Here is an 18,110-nt window from a genome sequence, read left to right on the forward strand (position 1 = left end):
GGTTGTTGAAAATTCAGTGCACATAAGAGGTAGTGGCAGTGGTTACACTCAGATGCAATGTTGCCAGGTGCCTTGAGAGCTTCCACAGTTTATACAAGGCTGCAGGTGTTCAGTGAAGATGCAGTTTTTCTTATTTAAAAAAAGCCAGTTTAGGAAACGAAAAAGCACAACAACAACCGTCTAAATTGCTATTTTATGAATCACAGCAGTTCCCGAAGAAAGCAGTACAAGTACAGTCCATATTGAAAAACTAGCAGGGAAGCATTAGAAGGTGGAACCACAGTAGGTGACTGAGATATACATTCTGGTGTTATTATGTTACTGCTGGCTTTTCTGGCCCAACAAGAGACTCAGAATAGAAAAATAAAATATTGAGTTTCTTTGTCCTATATATACAGTACATTGGGACTGGATTGCTTCAAGCACCGACCTTATGGTTATCCTAGATTACCCCTAAAGGTATAAGGTTAAAGCAATCCAGGGGGATTCCCTTGTGCTGCAAAATGTTCTGTGGTTTTTCCTTAGAGGGTATGCTATAGATTCCGCAAATCAACCCCTTTTGTTTGCTGCACATATCCGCAGATTATTTTGTTACCATAAAGAAACATACCATTTAAATGAGATGCAGTCCAAACAAGGTATTGTAAGGAGATGTTTGAGAAACAGCAGCTTTTTACCAGGAACAGCATCCCTTTTTGTCAAATCCAGGACCTAAATTAATTTTACTGGAGAGCTAGCCAGTACAATTGACTGCTGGTGTAACGATCCAAAAAACTCCCCAGCTGCCACCCTTACCTGTGTGGAACAATGAGATGATATACTGAATTTAATATAATTGCACAAACGTTCAGATTTAGCCTTCTTTCAGAGTGGTTTAAATGACTCAACTCTTCACCCAATTTGTGAAACTGCTGACACTATTTTGCTGCTGCTTGCCCTTAACTAACCTCTTAGCTGATGATTTTTGCTCAGCACTTTCAGACAGGGAATTAATCAAAACTGAATGTGCTTCTAAAATCTCAGAAATGCTAAACCAAGGCTCATAATCAAACATATCTTTAACGGCAGTGCCTTGCCGTTATGTTAACATTTTACATACTTTCATTTCACTTTGACTCGACTGAAGCCAACTTACCATGATTCCACACATTGTATTATGCGGTGAACCACAATTGATCAAATTGCTGCCTACATGGTGGCAAGTAAGCACACTGTAAAAACTGAGGTGGCTCCAACTGCCACGACACAGTTTTAATTCCGAAAAGCAGAGAATCCAATAGAGAATGCCATACCATCATGGGTAGTAACAAAACTGCAAAGAGAGTTTTCAGGATCAAAGAAATGTACAAGGATTTCTGGACAAAAAGACCATATTTCAAAATGTAAAGCCCAGTGATGCCTTGATAAAGATGGCCAAGTCTGCCACACACCAAGCTCTTGAGGGAACACAGTAAAAAAAAAGGTTAAGACTATATAGTAACTAATTACTATATATGTAAGAATTGGTATACAGTATAATGCCTATTGTCAGCTTATTGCTGTAACATACATGTATAAAAAGTGTTGGTATCGTAACAGCCCCCCCCCCCCGCCCCCCAAAAAAAAAAAATACGACTTGGTATTTTATATAGCGTGTTAGCATGTCACATACGCAGTCTTGTTTTAGTGCATTGCACTAAAGTGGGTACATGTATTTTCCGTTTGACTCAGCATGTTGTGTACGCACATATGTGCCTGCCCCTGAGATTAGCAAATGTGTTTCAAACATTTACCTCTTTCAACATTTTTAAATCATTAATTCCTATTAATTATTATTTGTAAAGAAAAAAAAGCTGACTATTTTATTGTGTGTATTATTATCTGCATTCTCAGTGAAAAACACAAAACCCCAGCCTCCCACAGACAATGTGACTAAATCACGTGATGGCAGCTGTCTTGTGATAACGGGGAAGTGGTCTGTTGCTCAAGTACTGGGAAGTACAGAGTAGCTACTTTCAGTTTGATTTAGAGTTCAGGAAGGTGTCTGAGAGACTTTTCTGAACTTCCACAGCTGGCTATATGCACATCGGTTTTTTACTATAACTCTATTACATGCGTTAGACCGGTAGCAGGTTATAATAATGAAGCTGGAAGCTGTGTTGCTATGCATATTTCTGTTTGGAGTGAGGAGCTCATTTTGCGATACCCCGGCAAACTGCACCTACGAAGACTTGGTGGGCACTTGGGTCTTTCAGGTGTCGAACGGCGGTCAAGACCATGCTATCGACTGCACCAAGATGGGTAAGTTACCCTGGGAGATTAACTAAAAACATTAATTTACTTATTTGTAAGTTTGCTTACAAATTAAAAACTTATTTAATCGATTACGATCTGGAGTTGTTCGCGCTGAGGATCTATATGCTGTGTCTACTTGTATACATGAACTAGTTGTGTAGCATAAACTTTGGAGTGTTCGATCATTTAAAAAAAAGAAAAAAAAAACCTACACGTACACATTTAAAATAGAATATTGTAAAGATAGTATTGTTACATTGCTTTACTTAACCAGGAAGTAAAACGACATATAGCTTTGTGATGTGAAAACGTACACAAGTAGGTACTGTGTGATATATGAAAAAAATGAGTCATTTTACCATCAAAAATGGAAAACATGATTGATTTTAACATTACTCAATGTAAGCTTGCCACACAGTTTGGAAGCCAAACTCAATTATGAAAAAAAACACAACAATGTGAGTGGTTAAGTTGCAACTTCTGGGGATAAAAAGCATTTGAGATGTAATTGTTTTTTTTTTATTTCTTACCTCCCCACTTTCCCTCTCCCTCGTCTTTTGAGGTAAATCATAAATGTTATTATTATGACTGCATTTTATACCTACTTTACAGGGCCTGCAGTAAAAACTGTGACTGTCCATCTTGAAAAGCTGAACGTGGCGTCGGATGACCTGGGGAATTCTGGTTTCTTCACCTTAATTTATAATCAGGGATTTGAGGTGGTTCTGTCTGACTACAAATGGTTTGCATTTTTTAAGGTGGGTTTAATAGAATATTATTTGTTTGATCATGTTATAGGACACTTAATGCTAGAGTAAGGGGAGCGCTAAGATGTAGGCCCTGATACAGTACTTCTAAAGGATTCCACTGATTCTGTAGTAGAATGTGATAGAATTGATGTTTAAGTAACGTTCCCCATCTCTGAAGAAGTACTTTGTGGTCACACTTAGTATTTCCTTAAAATTAGCAAGTGGTGTAGAAAAAGAGGAAGAAAGACACCAAAATGTCTATCTTGCTGTAAAATTATCTAATTCATTATCAAATGCAAGGTAAATGCATTTGGTAATGACGAAATGCAAGTAAACTATTTTGGACGGCATTGACCAACTAACTTTTTTTTTTTTAATCACTATTATTTATTAACAGTATAAGCAAGATGGCTCAAAGGTGACCAGCTATTGCGACCAAACCTTAACAGGATGGGTGCATGATGTACTCGGGCACAACTGGGCATGCTTTGTAGGAAAGAAGTTGTCCTCTATTCCCCAGAGGGTCGACACTGTGCCATCTCCCAAGCTGTGGCAGCTGTAAGTATATGCTTTGGAGCTCTCTGTTTATTGCTGGCATAAGTGGGTTCCACTGATGCCTGCTGCTTTCCAGCACTCTGCCAAAATGTAGGATATTGCCTGTGAATATCTAATCCTATGCAATAAGCCTATGTTTATTTTTCATTAGTACTACAGCATATTCACAAGTTTCTAATTTTGCTGCAGTCAGTACACTGTAATGTATCTGACAACACGTAAAATGTGCAGCACAATGAGCGTCAGGCTCTGGTCCTAATATCTGCTGCAAGATAACTTCATTTAATGTGTGGAAGCATGGTAAGTTGGCTTCAGTCGAGTCAAAGTGAAATGAAAGTCTGTAAAATGTTAGCTTAATGGCAAGGCACTGCTGTTAATATGTTTGATTATGAGCCTTGATTTAGCATTTCTTATGAGTATTCATTTCAATACACTGGATGCCATACACCCCTGCATCACATCTGTGATTTACTTTACTCAGCTCTATGCAGTTACTACTCTGTAAAAGTGGTTTTGCACTGGATTTTGATCGTGGCTTGTGTTTTTAAAGGCTGTATCAACAACCATACAAGTATAACCCAAACTATGTGAACGCAATCAACACAGTGCAGAAATCCTGGACAGCAACCACCTACAAGGAGCATGAGACATTTACCATTGAAGAACTGATCAGAAGAGCTGGCGGTCGCGGCTCGCGAATTCCAAGGTACAGAATAATGTTGAATTTCTATTTACTTTTTGCTTCCTTTCTGTGACATTAAAATCCGCTAAAGTATATCCACCATTCACCAAATAATGGGTCTGTCTTTTGGTTACATACATTGTGACATTTTAATGGCAGAATGATATGATGCTAATAATGGTTGGTTGTTTTGCATTTATGGGACATGGATGCAAAATGCTATCCCAGATTATTCATTGAATCCCAGTACGCAGTTTTTACCATTTATCCCTTTTGCTGTTCTGCATTGCCTGGCAGTTTTACTTTTTATCTGGAAAAAGCTGTTTGTATGTGTTTGCTTCCCCACCTCCCTTCACAAAATCAGCCTTGAGAATTTTCAGAAGCAAATGGAATAGAGATGCATGACATAATTACCCAAGAAGAAACATAAAAAAAAAAGGTAACAGGTAAGGTAATAAATAATATAGAACATGTAGATGGCACTATAAAGTATCCTTTAGATCTAGAAACAAATACATTAAAATCTTAATTTTGGGGTATTGAACGTCTAGCTAGTTTTCACAGACCCAAACCTGCACTTACCTCGGACTACCTAATGTTTCCTTGGGTAAAATTAAACTGTGAAAACAGCAGATAATGTTTAACCTGTGAAAAGAATATAACTGTATCCTTGGCATGCTGATCGGTCTGCTTATGTTGACTTTGCTCTGTGGCAGGCGTCCAAAGCCAGCTCCGTTGACAGAAGAAGTGGCCAAGCTTGCTGCAGGAGTGCCAGAGTCATGGGACTGGAGGAACGTTCAGGGAGTGAATTATGTGAGCCCAGTGCGGAACCAAGGTATTGATTCTTTCATGCTCATCCTGAATGATGATTACTGATATGTGATTGGAAACAGTGGTTTTTTTTTTCTCCTTCCTGATCAATAGTATTGAAACCCATTTTAATATCAAGTACTCAAAAGTAATAGCTTGAAAGTATGCTGTACTTGGTGATTTTCAATGCTTTTTCTATATTTTAAAGGGTAAGGGTTTTGATATTTTGATCTGAAATGTAATGGTTAGAAGCTGATGTATATGCCCAAATAGAACAACAGATACAGGGTAACATTTAAAGACAAATATGAAACTGTTTATTTGTAACTGAGAATTTAATAGAGGGAATAGTTACTGGTAATTATTTATTTAACACTTCTCTAAGGATGGTTACAGTCCTGTTCTTGAAACACTTTCAAGACAGTTTAAAAAATAAATGCACTCGCATGGGGAATCCTACATCCTTAACTTTTATTGCAACTGATTTTTAGCTTTGGCATTTCAGTGGTGTGAAAAACATCAGGTGTTTTATGATCATATCGCATGAAGGTGAGTAAAGGTGTACTGTATTTTTTGGAAAAGAGAAATCTTTTAAATGACTGTAATAAAATCTGTCATGTGTGTCACCAAATGACTTGTGCAGGTTATTGAATGTATATATCGAATCCTACTTATAGACGAATGTTAGTTGTGTTGAAGGGCGTTATAGCGAGGGTGTGCTGTAGTACTATAGTCCATCATATTTGTATATTTTATAGTAATACTATATTACTTTATAGTATACTATAGTACATCATAGTAGTACTATGGTATATTGTAGTACTTTATAGTAATACTATAGTAATTTATAGTATTTTATATTAATACTATAGGACATCATAGTAGTACGATAGTATATTTTATTATTTTATATTAATACTGTATATCATAGCATTATGTAGTAGTACTTAAGTACTACCAATACTTTTAATGCACTTCTTAAGTGCTTCTGGGTTACCTGCAAACACCTTCTTCTACCTCATATAAAAATCCTTCACACCCTATAGCAAGTTCACGATCACCAACTGCAGCACACTTACTGATCAGAATTTTTACATGTGTATGAAGAAACACATGCACAATTACTGCTGGAATTGCATTTCTCTTGGTGGCTCTAATGTAGTTCATAGAATGATACAAGGTGTGATTAACAACAAAGCAGTGTATTTATTAAGATTGTTTTGGAAGCATGTTCCACAGCTAGTCAATGAATGACAGACATACAGTTGTTAAAACCACTTCCCAGGGGCATGATTTTGTGACCTGCGATAGTTGGATCCAATTTCAAATCTGGAAGCTCTTAGAATATTCACAGAGGCCTTATACATACACGTTTCTGCTTTCTGAGGTAGACTATTAATAAGATATGCACTGCAAATCTGATAAGGGACATACTAAGTACTCTGTTGTTCCCTTCATAATGAAATGCAGACATACACCATGCTGGACCCCAATCTCTGCAATTATCTGACAGGTGCAAAAGCAGGTGTGTATTGAAAGACACATTTTCTAAGTCATAGAGCATTTCCATTTTTTAACACATTTTTTAGGAGAATGCTTTACAGACACAATTGTACTGTCTGTCATTTTATCTGCCAACAACAAATGAATGGCATAAACAAGGAGGAACCAATGACACAAACAATGTGAAAGCAAGGGCATTGAGTAAAAAGTAAAACTGCTTTCCACTTGGATGCTTTCCAAAATTATTTGCTGTAAGGAATGAGGTGTAGGTGTTATTTCAGATGGAAGTCTAACGTTTACTAACATATTGTCTAATTTCCCGACATATCTACGTAAAGAATAAGGTTTTGATGAGCTAGAAGGATCAAACCAAAGATTGATTAACTTCCGTACAACCCCTAGCAAAATACAGTGCATGTAATTGAGAATGCTATAAAAGTTTGGAATGAACATCAAAACACTAGGCCCCTAAATTCCAACAACAACAAAAATAATAATAATTCAAGTTTCAAAATGAAAGCATTTAGGTATGCATTTTTGCATGCAAGGCAAAGGAAGTAAAGACATTATTAATACATTAATTAACAAAGTTCTGAACACAATTTTCATTAAAAAAAATCTCTTTTTGAGAGTTTTTGTTTTTTTATTTATAATAAACCATTAGGGCAAGCAATACTGTGTATTGCACAGTACAATAGTAATTTAATTATAGCCCAGTAATAGTAGTGCTGTACAATAGTATAGTATTATAGTACTTTATTACTATAGCATTCTCATTTTACTTTAGTACTGTAGTATATTTTGTATAGTAATACTGTAGTACTTTTTTGTAAGGGCTATAATGTGTGCCCGATTTTAAATGAACTGTTACAACACCTTCAGTTATGACAGATGCCAAACCCTTAAGTAGGGAAATAGATTCAAGTTACCCGATTGCTGTTGTTATTGTTAACGATGATGCGGTATAAATTGGGGAATTAAATAGTGAAACACTTCTTTAATGTAATTTATTTAGATCAGAATTCTCATACAGCGACGGGATTAACAAAGAAAATTAAAATAACTACATACAAATCGGTTGATGTCATAAAAATATCAGAAATAAAATGTTATTAACTATCGATAAACATATCAATTGCTGGTGTTTAAGGCTGGGATTAAATCAAAACTTTGACCCATCCACTCATCACAAATTACAAGTCAGAATTTGATGGCAGGTGTTTTTATGAGTTGAACAAAGAAGCTTCTTTTTTCAAAAAAAGAAAGTACAGGTTTGTAATTTGACTGGTGGGTGGCTTAGTTTTGATTTAATCCCAGCCTGATAATAGCTGCAGCAAAACAAAGAAACACTTCATTCTATTTTATGTACAAACTCATTTTAATAAAACAAATACTGTATGGATGTAAATAAATACAAATCTGTTATAGTAAATTGATAAACTTATTCATAGTCAGCATTTAAACAGGATAATACTTAAAGAAAAATATACATTTATGCAGCTTTTAAAACCAAATGTATCACTCTCAGGCATCTTCATTTTGCTGTGGCTGAAAACTTCAGGAAGAAAGAGCTCACATGCTGAAATAAAAGTACGCCCACCACATACCATGTGATAACTTCAGCTTCCGCTATGAGACAGCTTCTGCAGGCTGTAGTCATACCCTTCTCGCTGAATTGGTTGGCAGTGTAAGGCAAAGCTTTGCCAAGTTATACAGATGTGGAAATCGATTAGAAACAGTCCCAAAACTCGGTTACCTGAGGGTATCTGGCATTCTTTAATAAAGACAATGTATGCAGCACGTTCGTTGTCATTTTATTTGTCCCATCCACAAATTTATTTTATTAGTACCGAGTCAAATCAAAGAAAACATGCCTCTTCGGGTCTAAAATTGTAACTGTGTTTAAAAAGTATGCAGCAGCAGGTTGTTTGAAGCGAGGTGCCTGTGCTAGATCATACCTGTAGTGCTGATTTAACTTGGCTAAATCCGACAGGAATACTTTTTTTTTTCTGCGCTTGAGTTTGTTTTCTGAAAGCTGTTGTTTGTTTTACATTCTGTTTAGCAGCCTAAATGTTATTTGTCTGAGGATGTTATTTTTTTTTTTTTCATAAGTGCAATGCACGCAGGATGGCGAAGGAATAAAAGCCTGTCTACAGAAGTAAGATACGTAGTTTGCATCGCTTGCATTGTGCAGTAGTTCATTTAAACAAGGTTTTTTTTTTTTTTGCTATCTCTGTTCTTGTCCGGTACGCATTGGCCCCTAAAAGAGGTGAATTTTGCTGTGACCCCTCAATTTCCCGATTTCTACGAAATCGCAATTTAGGTAGACCCCCTAAGTATAAACAGAACTCGGAAACAATAACTAATGAACAAATCAAGGGATAACTGTGTAACGGGAACTATAAAGTGGTTAGTTGTATATGTGTTGAAAGCATCAGAACATGGAGGAACCAAACTACCTGTATTTATGCCATGCTTACATTGTTACATGTACTGATTCATTTACTTTCTCTTATTAATATTACCCTGTAACGTGTGTTACTTATATAATACATTTATTAAGATTGCAGAATAAGAGGGAGATGGTTTAAATAGGCTGGTAAATGGTGCCAAATACAGATAAAGCCAACATTTTTGCAATTGCTGTACACTTGAAGCTTTTAAATGGTTGGAAAGTAGGTTATAAGACTTTAGGGCTGTCAGTATTGCCTGCATATGAACTCATATTTTGCAGTCGCGTTGGGGGGGGGGGGAAGTAACATGGATCTTTTGATTTGAAAAGCTCCCTTTTTAAATGGCTGATGCTTATCTCTGCAGAGCTTTCCTGGAAATTCTTGTGACAGGCGGGATATGCAAATGAAGCATCTTAAACTACAGGAAGAGCTGTGCTAATGATACAGCCGCGCTGCCTGGTTTGAAATGCTTCCTGCCTCCTGTCGTTAGTTAAATTACGGCATTCAATTTGAAGAGCACGTAGATGGTGTTTTTTTTTTTTTTTTGGTGTGGAGCCGTAAAAAATGTGGACAATTAATTTATTGCAGAGAATCTTTTTTTTTGTTACATTAAGACACCTGGAGTAATCCTCTTGCCTCTTACTGGTAAGCTTATTTAAAAGAAATGTGTGCAGCACCCATCTGTATTATAGATGCAAATAAAACGATAATCTGGTGGTGAAGAATGATTCATAATCAACAGATGTCTTGACAACTTGCATAATGCGTGATATGTCATGCCGTGCACCCGTCTAAAAATATACACACATGCAAGTCATGCATAGTAACGATTGCACACTGACTGGATATTTTATTCAATAAAGTATTTACAGTATACCATACCTAAAGTAGAGTTCTTGTCTGAATAACCATCTAAAGTATTTGTAAAGTGCTCTGTAGTGTGAAGATGTCCTTGTTTGCTTCACTTTTGAAGCAGTTTCCTGTACTATTAGCCCCATGTTTGTCTCCACACAGTTATATATAAATGCTAAACACTACAACAATGCCAGTTGCATTAAAATGCTTTTAAACCCCTACTGTATTTGCACATGGAATCATTGTTTTAAACTTGAGCAGAAATCTATCATGCTGTAAATATACCACTTTTGTGCGTTAACCTTGTGGAAACATAGCCACTTAAGACCAATTTTCTTATCATGCTAGTTTTTTTTTTTTTTTTTTCTTAAATTTAGTCATCGCCAATTATTTTACCCCGATTTCACCCCAATTTAGCATGCATCCCCGGCTCACCGCTCGCAACCCCCCCGCCGACTCGGGAAACAGAGGCTGGAACACGCGTCCTCCGAAACGTGCTCCTGCCAAGCCGTCATTTTTCACACTGCAGATCCACAGCAATGCCACCAGACCTATAGTGCCGGAGGACAACACAGATCTGGCGGCTCCGCTGCAGAGCCACAGGCGCCCTATCGGCCACAGGGGTCGCTGATGCGCGGTGAGCCGTGGATTCCCCTGCCGACCTAAGCCCTCCCTACCTGGGCAGCGAATTGTGCAGCCAATTGTGCGCCGCCCCCTAGGAACTCCCGGTCACGGTCAGCTGTGACATAGCCTGGATTCGAACCTGCGATCTCCAGGCTATAGGGCACATCCTGCACTCCGCGCGGAGCGCCTTTACTGGATGCGCCACTCGGGAGCCCTATCATGCTAGTTAAGTATTCATAGTAGTTATTCTGCATATAGATAGATGGATGTACTAGCTGTTTGCTGTCCCCTAAACCACTTTGTGCTTTATAGTTTGTGGTTTTATATATCCTGTTATGTTTGTTTGTCCCCAAGTCAACAATAACCAAACAAATTGCATTCTCTCCAACGTCTTTCTGTGTTTTTTGTTTCTGTGAGTTTACTGTATTTTTACATAGTGATCATCTCCACAGACCACATACTCCATGCTGTAATCTTTTGTTCTCTTTCTCTTTTTGCCTAAAATACTTCCAAATGCAAGGGACCGTTTTGAATGTAGCATTTGTGCCACTGATTTGTGGCAGTGTTTCATTTAAACAAACATAATGTGTGTGTTGTGTAACTCTTACGTACAGATTGGTACCAGTGAATTGGCACTTAAATTATACAAAAAAAAAAAAAAAAAAAAAAAAAACTAGAGCAGAGAAGAAAATGATCTAAGAGTTACTGGAATATGTTGGGACAGGAATCCTGAAACGGAGGTGTAGTTGTATTCCCAGCTTGATTTACTCTGCTTGCAATGAGCAGAGCCTATATATAAAGGGCACTGTTGCCAGGGGACACCTTTGCCAGATGAGGTGTTGGCAGAAAGGATCTGTGTTAGCATTTTCTCCACCACTAATGCTATTATCAAGCAGAGGTATCTGATCCATTGTGAACAAAAAAGCATTTTTTTATTTTTTTTATTTAATGCTGATCAGGAACAGGGTTGAAATTTTCTGCGCAATCAGTTGGATCCAGGGGTACTTTTCTTGCCTTATAAACTTATCAACAGCCGCAAAATTCCCTTTGTCATTTACACAAGTTATTTTAGATTTTACTCCGGTGAAATGAGCCTGAAGTGAGTCAGTTAAACCATTTGAGCCTCATCTATGTTAGTAACGTTGAGGGACTCTTCTGGGGATCTCTTTAATTGTTTCCACCTTTACCCTGCCTGCAGCCATTGTGTACAATAAGCATACAGCGTGGGTGGCATACTTTTGCCAGGAATACAGGAAGCCGGAAATTGTGTGAGAATAATCTAAAATGGAGTCCTTACTTCACCTGTGCCAGCACTGTGTACGATCACCTAAAATAAAACCGGACACATTTACAAACATTTATATAGGATGATCCCATCCAAGTAAATATTTACTTATTTGTTTCCGTTTCATTTTCCCAAATGCTTTGATTTGAAATTAACGGCTTTTGTGAGTATAGAGAACCAGCAACAAAGGTGATCTGGATAAAACATATACTGTTTTGCAAAGATGCTTACAACATGGGATACAGCAAAGGGGTAAACACAGCAGTGTTGTATGCAATGCCTTTGCAGGGTAGAAGTGATTGACAGGTACAGGATAGGCATATTGCATTGTGTTACATGTATAATATTATGGTAAGAGTAGTGTGAAGCAGAGATTTGTAATAATTGAAGTATTTCTGTTTTTTTCCAGCTGCGTGTGGCAGTTGCTATTCCTTTGCATCGATGGGCATGCTGGAGGCTCGCATTCGTATCCTGACCAACAACACTCAGACCCCCGTTTTCAGCACACAGCAAGTTGTCTCCTGTAGTGAATACTCTCAAGGTATTTAAGAACAAGCGCATGCTTCAGTAAACCTGGATGTTTGGCGACTGATAGCCTTGCTGATTTCAGGATATGTATGATGCGCTCTGGTAGAGGCAGGTGTACTTTCTGTCACGGGACTGTGTTTGCGTTCCACTCCGGTAAAGCTGTCCTTTTGGGCTGCCTGTCACAGAAATACTGACGGGGGGGGGGGGGGGGGTTACTGGCAGCATTTTTTTATTACTTTTAGTCCCTCTCCCTTTCGTAACTGTATAAACCTCTAGACCATATTCTTTAAGATTTCTTCATAACGTATGAGACTCGATATATATATAAAAATGTGTGTATGAAATAAGGGAAACACTAGTATTCTGTGGAAAATAACAACAGCTTAATGAGCCTAATGTGGAAAGATATCCTTTAATATAAAGCTAGTAGCATGAACATAGCAATACAAACTTTGCATCCGAGGGATCATTTAATTTTGGGGCTTGAGATAGTCTGAACATGTCCTTATTAGTTTTAGAATTGTAATTACCTTTCAGGCAAAAATTACACTAATGTCAATATGGAGTGAATCAGTTTGTAATTAAGCCGGATGAGTGCACAAATACAAATTAAAATATAATGGTTAACTTACAAGGTTAACAAAATGAGGCTTGGGTCTTGTCATACCACAATAAGCTCAGTGTAATAATAATAATAATAATATTTTTTGTAAGAACTTGAGTGGTGGCATTTCCAGCACTAAGAAGTCCTCAATTTGAAATTGGTGCGTAAAATGCATAGAAGAGATGTTCTAGAAATACTAAGTTCAATTATTCGAATTAAGTCTGACCCAAACTCCAGTTAGCTGTCATTCTAGACAGATCTGCAGTTCTAGTGCAATGTATTCAGGCATCTCATTTTTGCCTCTCGGTGTACAGTTGGGACAGCAACCATCATGCAAACAGCAGCGCCTGTCAGTGCGGTGGAGGACAGTCTGTTTAGGTCAAGGGGTGTTCAAACAATTCTGAGCTAACACAAGTAGGGCAGTAAGGGACTGTAATACATAAATGTACTGTTCCAGGTGGTATGTGTGAGAACCTCTGTTTAACAGTTACCTTGTTCTTTCAAAACTTTGACAAGCTCATACATAGTAATGCACCTGTTATCCAACTAAGAGTATCTGATGCCTCACTTAAATTTGCAATTCTGATGCTGAAACCATCTAGGAACTAACTTGTGTAATGAAACTAAAACCTGATGTGTTAATAAATTATGCAAACAATAAATTACAGACAAAATCTGTTTTAAGTAATTTACACCCTTTTAAATGTGATACTATTGGAACATAAAAGAATGATTCTAGTTAAATAATTCTAAATGGCTCCTGATCTAAAGATTGCTGCCCTTTATCAGCAGGTGGTCTGTCTGTCCCCAGAGGTGATTTTATTCAACCCCTAAACTTCAAAGATTAGCAATATATCAAACCTGAGATGCAGTATTAAGCTGTTCCCCAGTTTAGACCATTAAGAGAAGTCCAGAGAAGGGAAGAGGGACATAACAATTAACCAATGTAAACAACTATTTCTCAGTCTGTTTTGTAATGCAAAATAAATAAATTCACAATGTTGTGTGTCATTGACATTCCATCTTTGCAGGTTGTGATGGAGGGTTTCCTTACCTAATTGGAAAATACATCCAAGACTTTGGCATGGTTGAAGAAAAATGCTTCCCCTACATTGGGAAGGACTCACCATGCACACCGAAGCCCGAATGCTTCCGTTACTACACCTCGGAGTACCACTATGTAGGCGGCTTCTATGGAGCCTGCAACGAAGCGCTGATGAAACTGGAACTGGTCAAGTACGGCCCCATGGGGGTTGCTTTTGAGGTCTATGGCGACTTCATGCATTATCGAGGTGGGATTTATCACCACACAGGTCTGATGGATGAGTTCAACCCCTTTGAGCTGACCAATCACGCTGTGCTGCTGGTAGGGTATGGCAGTGACCCCGGGACAGGAGAGAAGTACTGGATTGTGAAAAACAGCTGGGGAACCGGGTGGGGTGAGGACGGGTACTTCAGAATCCGCAGAGGTTCTGATGAGTGTGCGATAGAAAGCATTGCTGTGGCTGCAACTCCAATCCTTAAACTGTAGATTTTTACGGGACTGTACGTGTCTACTGATTTGAGGGGGTCCTTATTAAGCAAGTATTGTAAACCTATACCCCAAGAAATTCCAATCTATTTTAGCGATGAAGGCCAAACAGCACTACATATAGTATATTGTGCAATTAGCAGCCGATTTAAATGGACATGGCAAAATTTACAAACATTTGTGGCGTGCAATTAAAAGGGGGGTAACAGTATTATTTGTGTGCCTTGTTTCCATGGACCTGTTCATTTAAAACTCAGACTTTTAGGTAGGTACTTGGAACAAGGCGTTGTTTTCCACCAAAGATTTAACAGTAGCTCTAGCCAGATACATTTTCTTTATGACGACATCTCTGAACAGCTGTATCTGATTAGGAGACCCCCTTCAAACAGGGAGACATTTACTCTTGTGATTTGTTTTAAAAGGGATAAATACAAAAAAATGTGCCTTGGTGGTTGTGTTTTTTTATATATATATGCAAATAAAATCACTATTTCCTATTAATGAAATGTTTACACGTCAGGAAATATTTTTAATCTATACATTTTGTGTCCCTCTATGGAAGACATGTAAAGTCAAAAATCATGCTTTTAAAATGAAAAATAAAAAGGGAGTGTAACCAAGAGAGAGAGTTGTGTGCAGTGATTTTAAATTAGTTTGTATTTGTTACACATTTTACTCTCCTATTTTAATATTTTTATTTATTTTTTCCATTTTCATTTCCCTTAATATTGTAATGCTGGATGTTTTATGAAGATCTTATTTTTTGTGGCCTCTGAAATACAACCCTCAGATCTCCTGGTTTCTGACTGCTACTAAATCAGATGGAAATGACCGTATAAACACTTGGGTTTTACAAGTGGGTATAACACCACTAGAGGGCAGAGCAGTTTGGAAGCCCATTTTGTTTAACATATGCAAAGATTAAAGTAAAGCAGATTTTTAAAATAATTTTCCACTATTTCCACCATAAGTCATGCTACCGCTTCACATTCATATCGAGGAAATTGACCCTATGTAACAGCAGTCTGTATAAATCGCTGTTAAAATAATATATTAATTTATGTTGAGCCTGTAGATGAATGTGACCAGAAGCTGTGATGTCTTGTTAGACTGATAAGTAAACAATGGGATCCTAAGGGAAGCAAGCTCATCACCCCAGCCCTTGTTTATGAAAGTGGTTTCACACAAAAAAACAATGTCCGCTAACTTCTTAACACTTTATTCCCTGTCCATTTTGGACAACGTTGAACTTCTGGAACCAAGAAACAGAAATGAAGAAAGTGCTCAGTCTGCAAAGCTTGCTGTATTGAAAGCACCATGGGGACCAGTTTGAGCAAGGGATTTAAAGAATAGAAGAAAAAATGTGCACTGTTCATATTTAGCTAGTAGCAAACAGAGACACGTTTTTTAGTCCTTTTTATTAATCTAACAAGCTACAGTATGTGATCATTGATTTGTATGTTTATTAATTTGACTTAAGAAAAAATCAATAAACCAGTTCTATTTGGGTGTAAAGGTTTTACTGGGACCAGCTTGCGATTCTGACTAAAGGGGTTAACACTAGCATAGACTCTTTTTTTAAATGTTATTTTTACATTCTTATATCTGTCTTTTTTAAAGACCAGTCACATCAGTGAAAGCAAATTAAGTAAGTTTTTTCTCATCATTACAGATGTTATTGACTGGCATTTTATTTATCATCTCTGGCTAGAGGCATAGTGGGTAAATTTTTTTGTTCGTAAGAGCAATGTCAAGATGATTGCTAGGTCTACTTGATGCATTATATGTATTTTCTCTCTTTATTATATTTGTACTTTAATGACATTTTAGAACAGGTGACAGCCTGGTCAGGAGAATGTGTGTGTGTGTATAATTTTATAATTAAGAGCATGGACGGGAAATACCAGTATTGTCTGCTCCTGTTTCAGAAAACAAATTTTAAAACTTAACAAAAAAACAAAGGTTGTGCCCTATAATTCTGTAAATATTACTTCACATACTTCCATGCGTTATCTAGGTCTCAAGTGTGCAGTTTTGAAAGAAACATAACATGATATCTGGTACTACATTAGGTTAAAGAAATCTCTGTTTGCAAGCCATGCTTTCAGATTGTCTTGCACTTCCTGGGTCATTTCACCTGGAGGGTAAAATTGTTCTCATTCTTTTCAACAGCTTCTGTCCTGTCATTAACTAACTATCTGATTCCCCTAGTGCTTTGATCCAGATTTCCTGAGAATTAGGCATGGAAACCGAGAACATAATCTAGTACCAGATAGCATGTTTTAAAATGAAAACTCATGTTGCAGTAAACATGTATTTATTTAAAAGCTGCACCTTAGAAATCAGTGTCTCTAATGGAAAGACTTGGAACAAGATATGGAATTATTTAGTTAGCTACAATAACGGAGCTACACTATGCACACCACAATCAAGATTTTAGCATTGTGAGTGTGACACGGTGTATTTTATGTGTGTTTGTATGGCCCTTCTAAATGTCTGTTAAAACGATGACCTCTTTGTCAAGTCCTACGATGGCGATGGTGTGTAAATCACAGCACTGTTAGTGCTGGTGGGAGAGGTCAGGACTGGAAATGGGAATGGTGCTGCCAGCAGGAAATCGTGTGAAGTGACTTCTGTATGTAGTGATCTGTATTTAACAAGATGCTTTTTACAGTTAATGTGAATATGAGTGACCTCCGTTTGCTGATCTGGTACCAGTAAAGCCTCAGCAGCCAAATGTGACAAATTATGTGGAGGTTTTGTAATGTGGACAAAAACACAATGGGATCAAGGTTTAGACCTCACAGCACATTTAACTTGTGGAGCTGAGCTGGATTCCGTGGTTAAAGTGCATTTAACTTCATCTCATCTCACTCTGAGGACAGAATTTGTGACGGCAGTGCATCACACAACATTACAATTTGTAATGGTACTTTAGATTCCCAGACAGGTATTTGTGTTTATTTGTGTATTTCTATTATGTCACGGAAAGATGCCTGGTATAACGGCGATTTTGTCAAATTCTATTTAGCCAACAAAATGATGTACAGTACGAGCCATTCTTCACTTCCTGGAGGCTTAAGACCTCATAAATAATTGCGCGGGGCTAAAAACGATTAAAGATACTTTGTCTTGATATCCTACTGAATCTTTGTCAGGAAAAAAATCTACAAAAATATCCTTTCTGACTCCTATAGGATATAATTGCAAACTGAATAAGAAATGTGTTTCATGCTAAATTGGCTATTATTACAGTTTTTAGACGTAACACCAAAATACAAATCCTACCTAATCCTAAATTATATACTATTATTGGCCTAAACTATACCCCAGGATTCGTAAAATGCTATTTTTATTTTAAAAGATACACACCACGAAATAATGCATTATCATCTCTCACATCCATAAAATCACTTTTATTGTGAGTGTGTGTGTGTGTGTGTGTGTGTGTGTGTGTGTGTGTGTGAAATATTACAAATAGAAAAAGGACGTTTTTTTTTTTTTTTTTTTTTAAGAAAACTCAATGGAAACGAGGGAGACTTTAGCGGTTTAGCATTAGATTTAACGTTTTCTTCAAATTAATCGCCTCTTAAATTGCTATGGTATTGTGGTTAGTCACAGTTGTAAATTTGCTGAGGACTAGCGAGCGAAGTTGGG

At 37.4% G+C, this 18,110-nt stretch overlaps 1 protein-coding gene across 1 annotated transcript; it reads left to right on the plus strand.

The window, feature by feature from the left end:
* The first annotated feature begins 1,937 nt into the window (after positions 1 to 1,937).
* On the plus strand, positions 1,938 to 15,075 carry LOC117973058 (dipeptidyl peptidase 1-like). Its single transcript, XM_034924037.2, has 7 exons — positions 1,938 to 2,280; positions 2,887 to 3,032; positions 3,421 to 3,581; positions 4,129 to 4,284; positions 4,977 to 5,095; positions 12,200 to 12,331; positions 13,954 to 15,075. Exons 1-7 carry the CDS (start codon positions 2,121 to 2,123, stop codon positions 14,451 to 14,453), a joined length of 1,374 nt encoding a protein of 457 aa, XP_034779928.2. The 5' UTR covers positions 1,938 to 2,120; the 3' UTR covers positions 14,454 to 15,075.
* The last annotated feature ends 3,035 nt before the right edge of the window (positions 15,076 to 18,110 follow it).

This window comes from Acipenser ruthenus, chromosome 9 (assembly GCF_902713425.1).
Source record: "Acipenser ruthenus chromosome 9, fAciRut3.2 maternal haplotype, whole genome shotgun sequence".
NCBI classification, from domain to species: domain Eukaryota; kingdom Metazoa; phylum Chordata; class Actinopteri; order Acipenseriformes; family Acipenseridae; genus Acipenser; species Acipenser ruthenus.

Excerpts from the sequence above, each read along its gene's own strand:
- LOC117973058 (XM_034924037.2), top strand. The coding sequence starts at position 2,121 with ATGAAGCTGGAAGCTGTGTTGCTATGCATATTTCTGTTTGGAGTGAGG. Across the intron at positions 4,285-4,976 it reads CGCGGCTCGCGAATTCCAAG|GCGTCCAAAGCCAGCTCCGT; the intron begins GTACAGAATAAT and ends GCTCTGTGGCAG. Across the intron at positions 5,096-12,199 it reads GAGCCCAGTGCGGAACCAAG|CTGCGTGTGGCAGTTGCTAT; the intron begins GTATTGATTCTT and ends GTTTTTTTCCAG.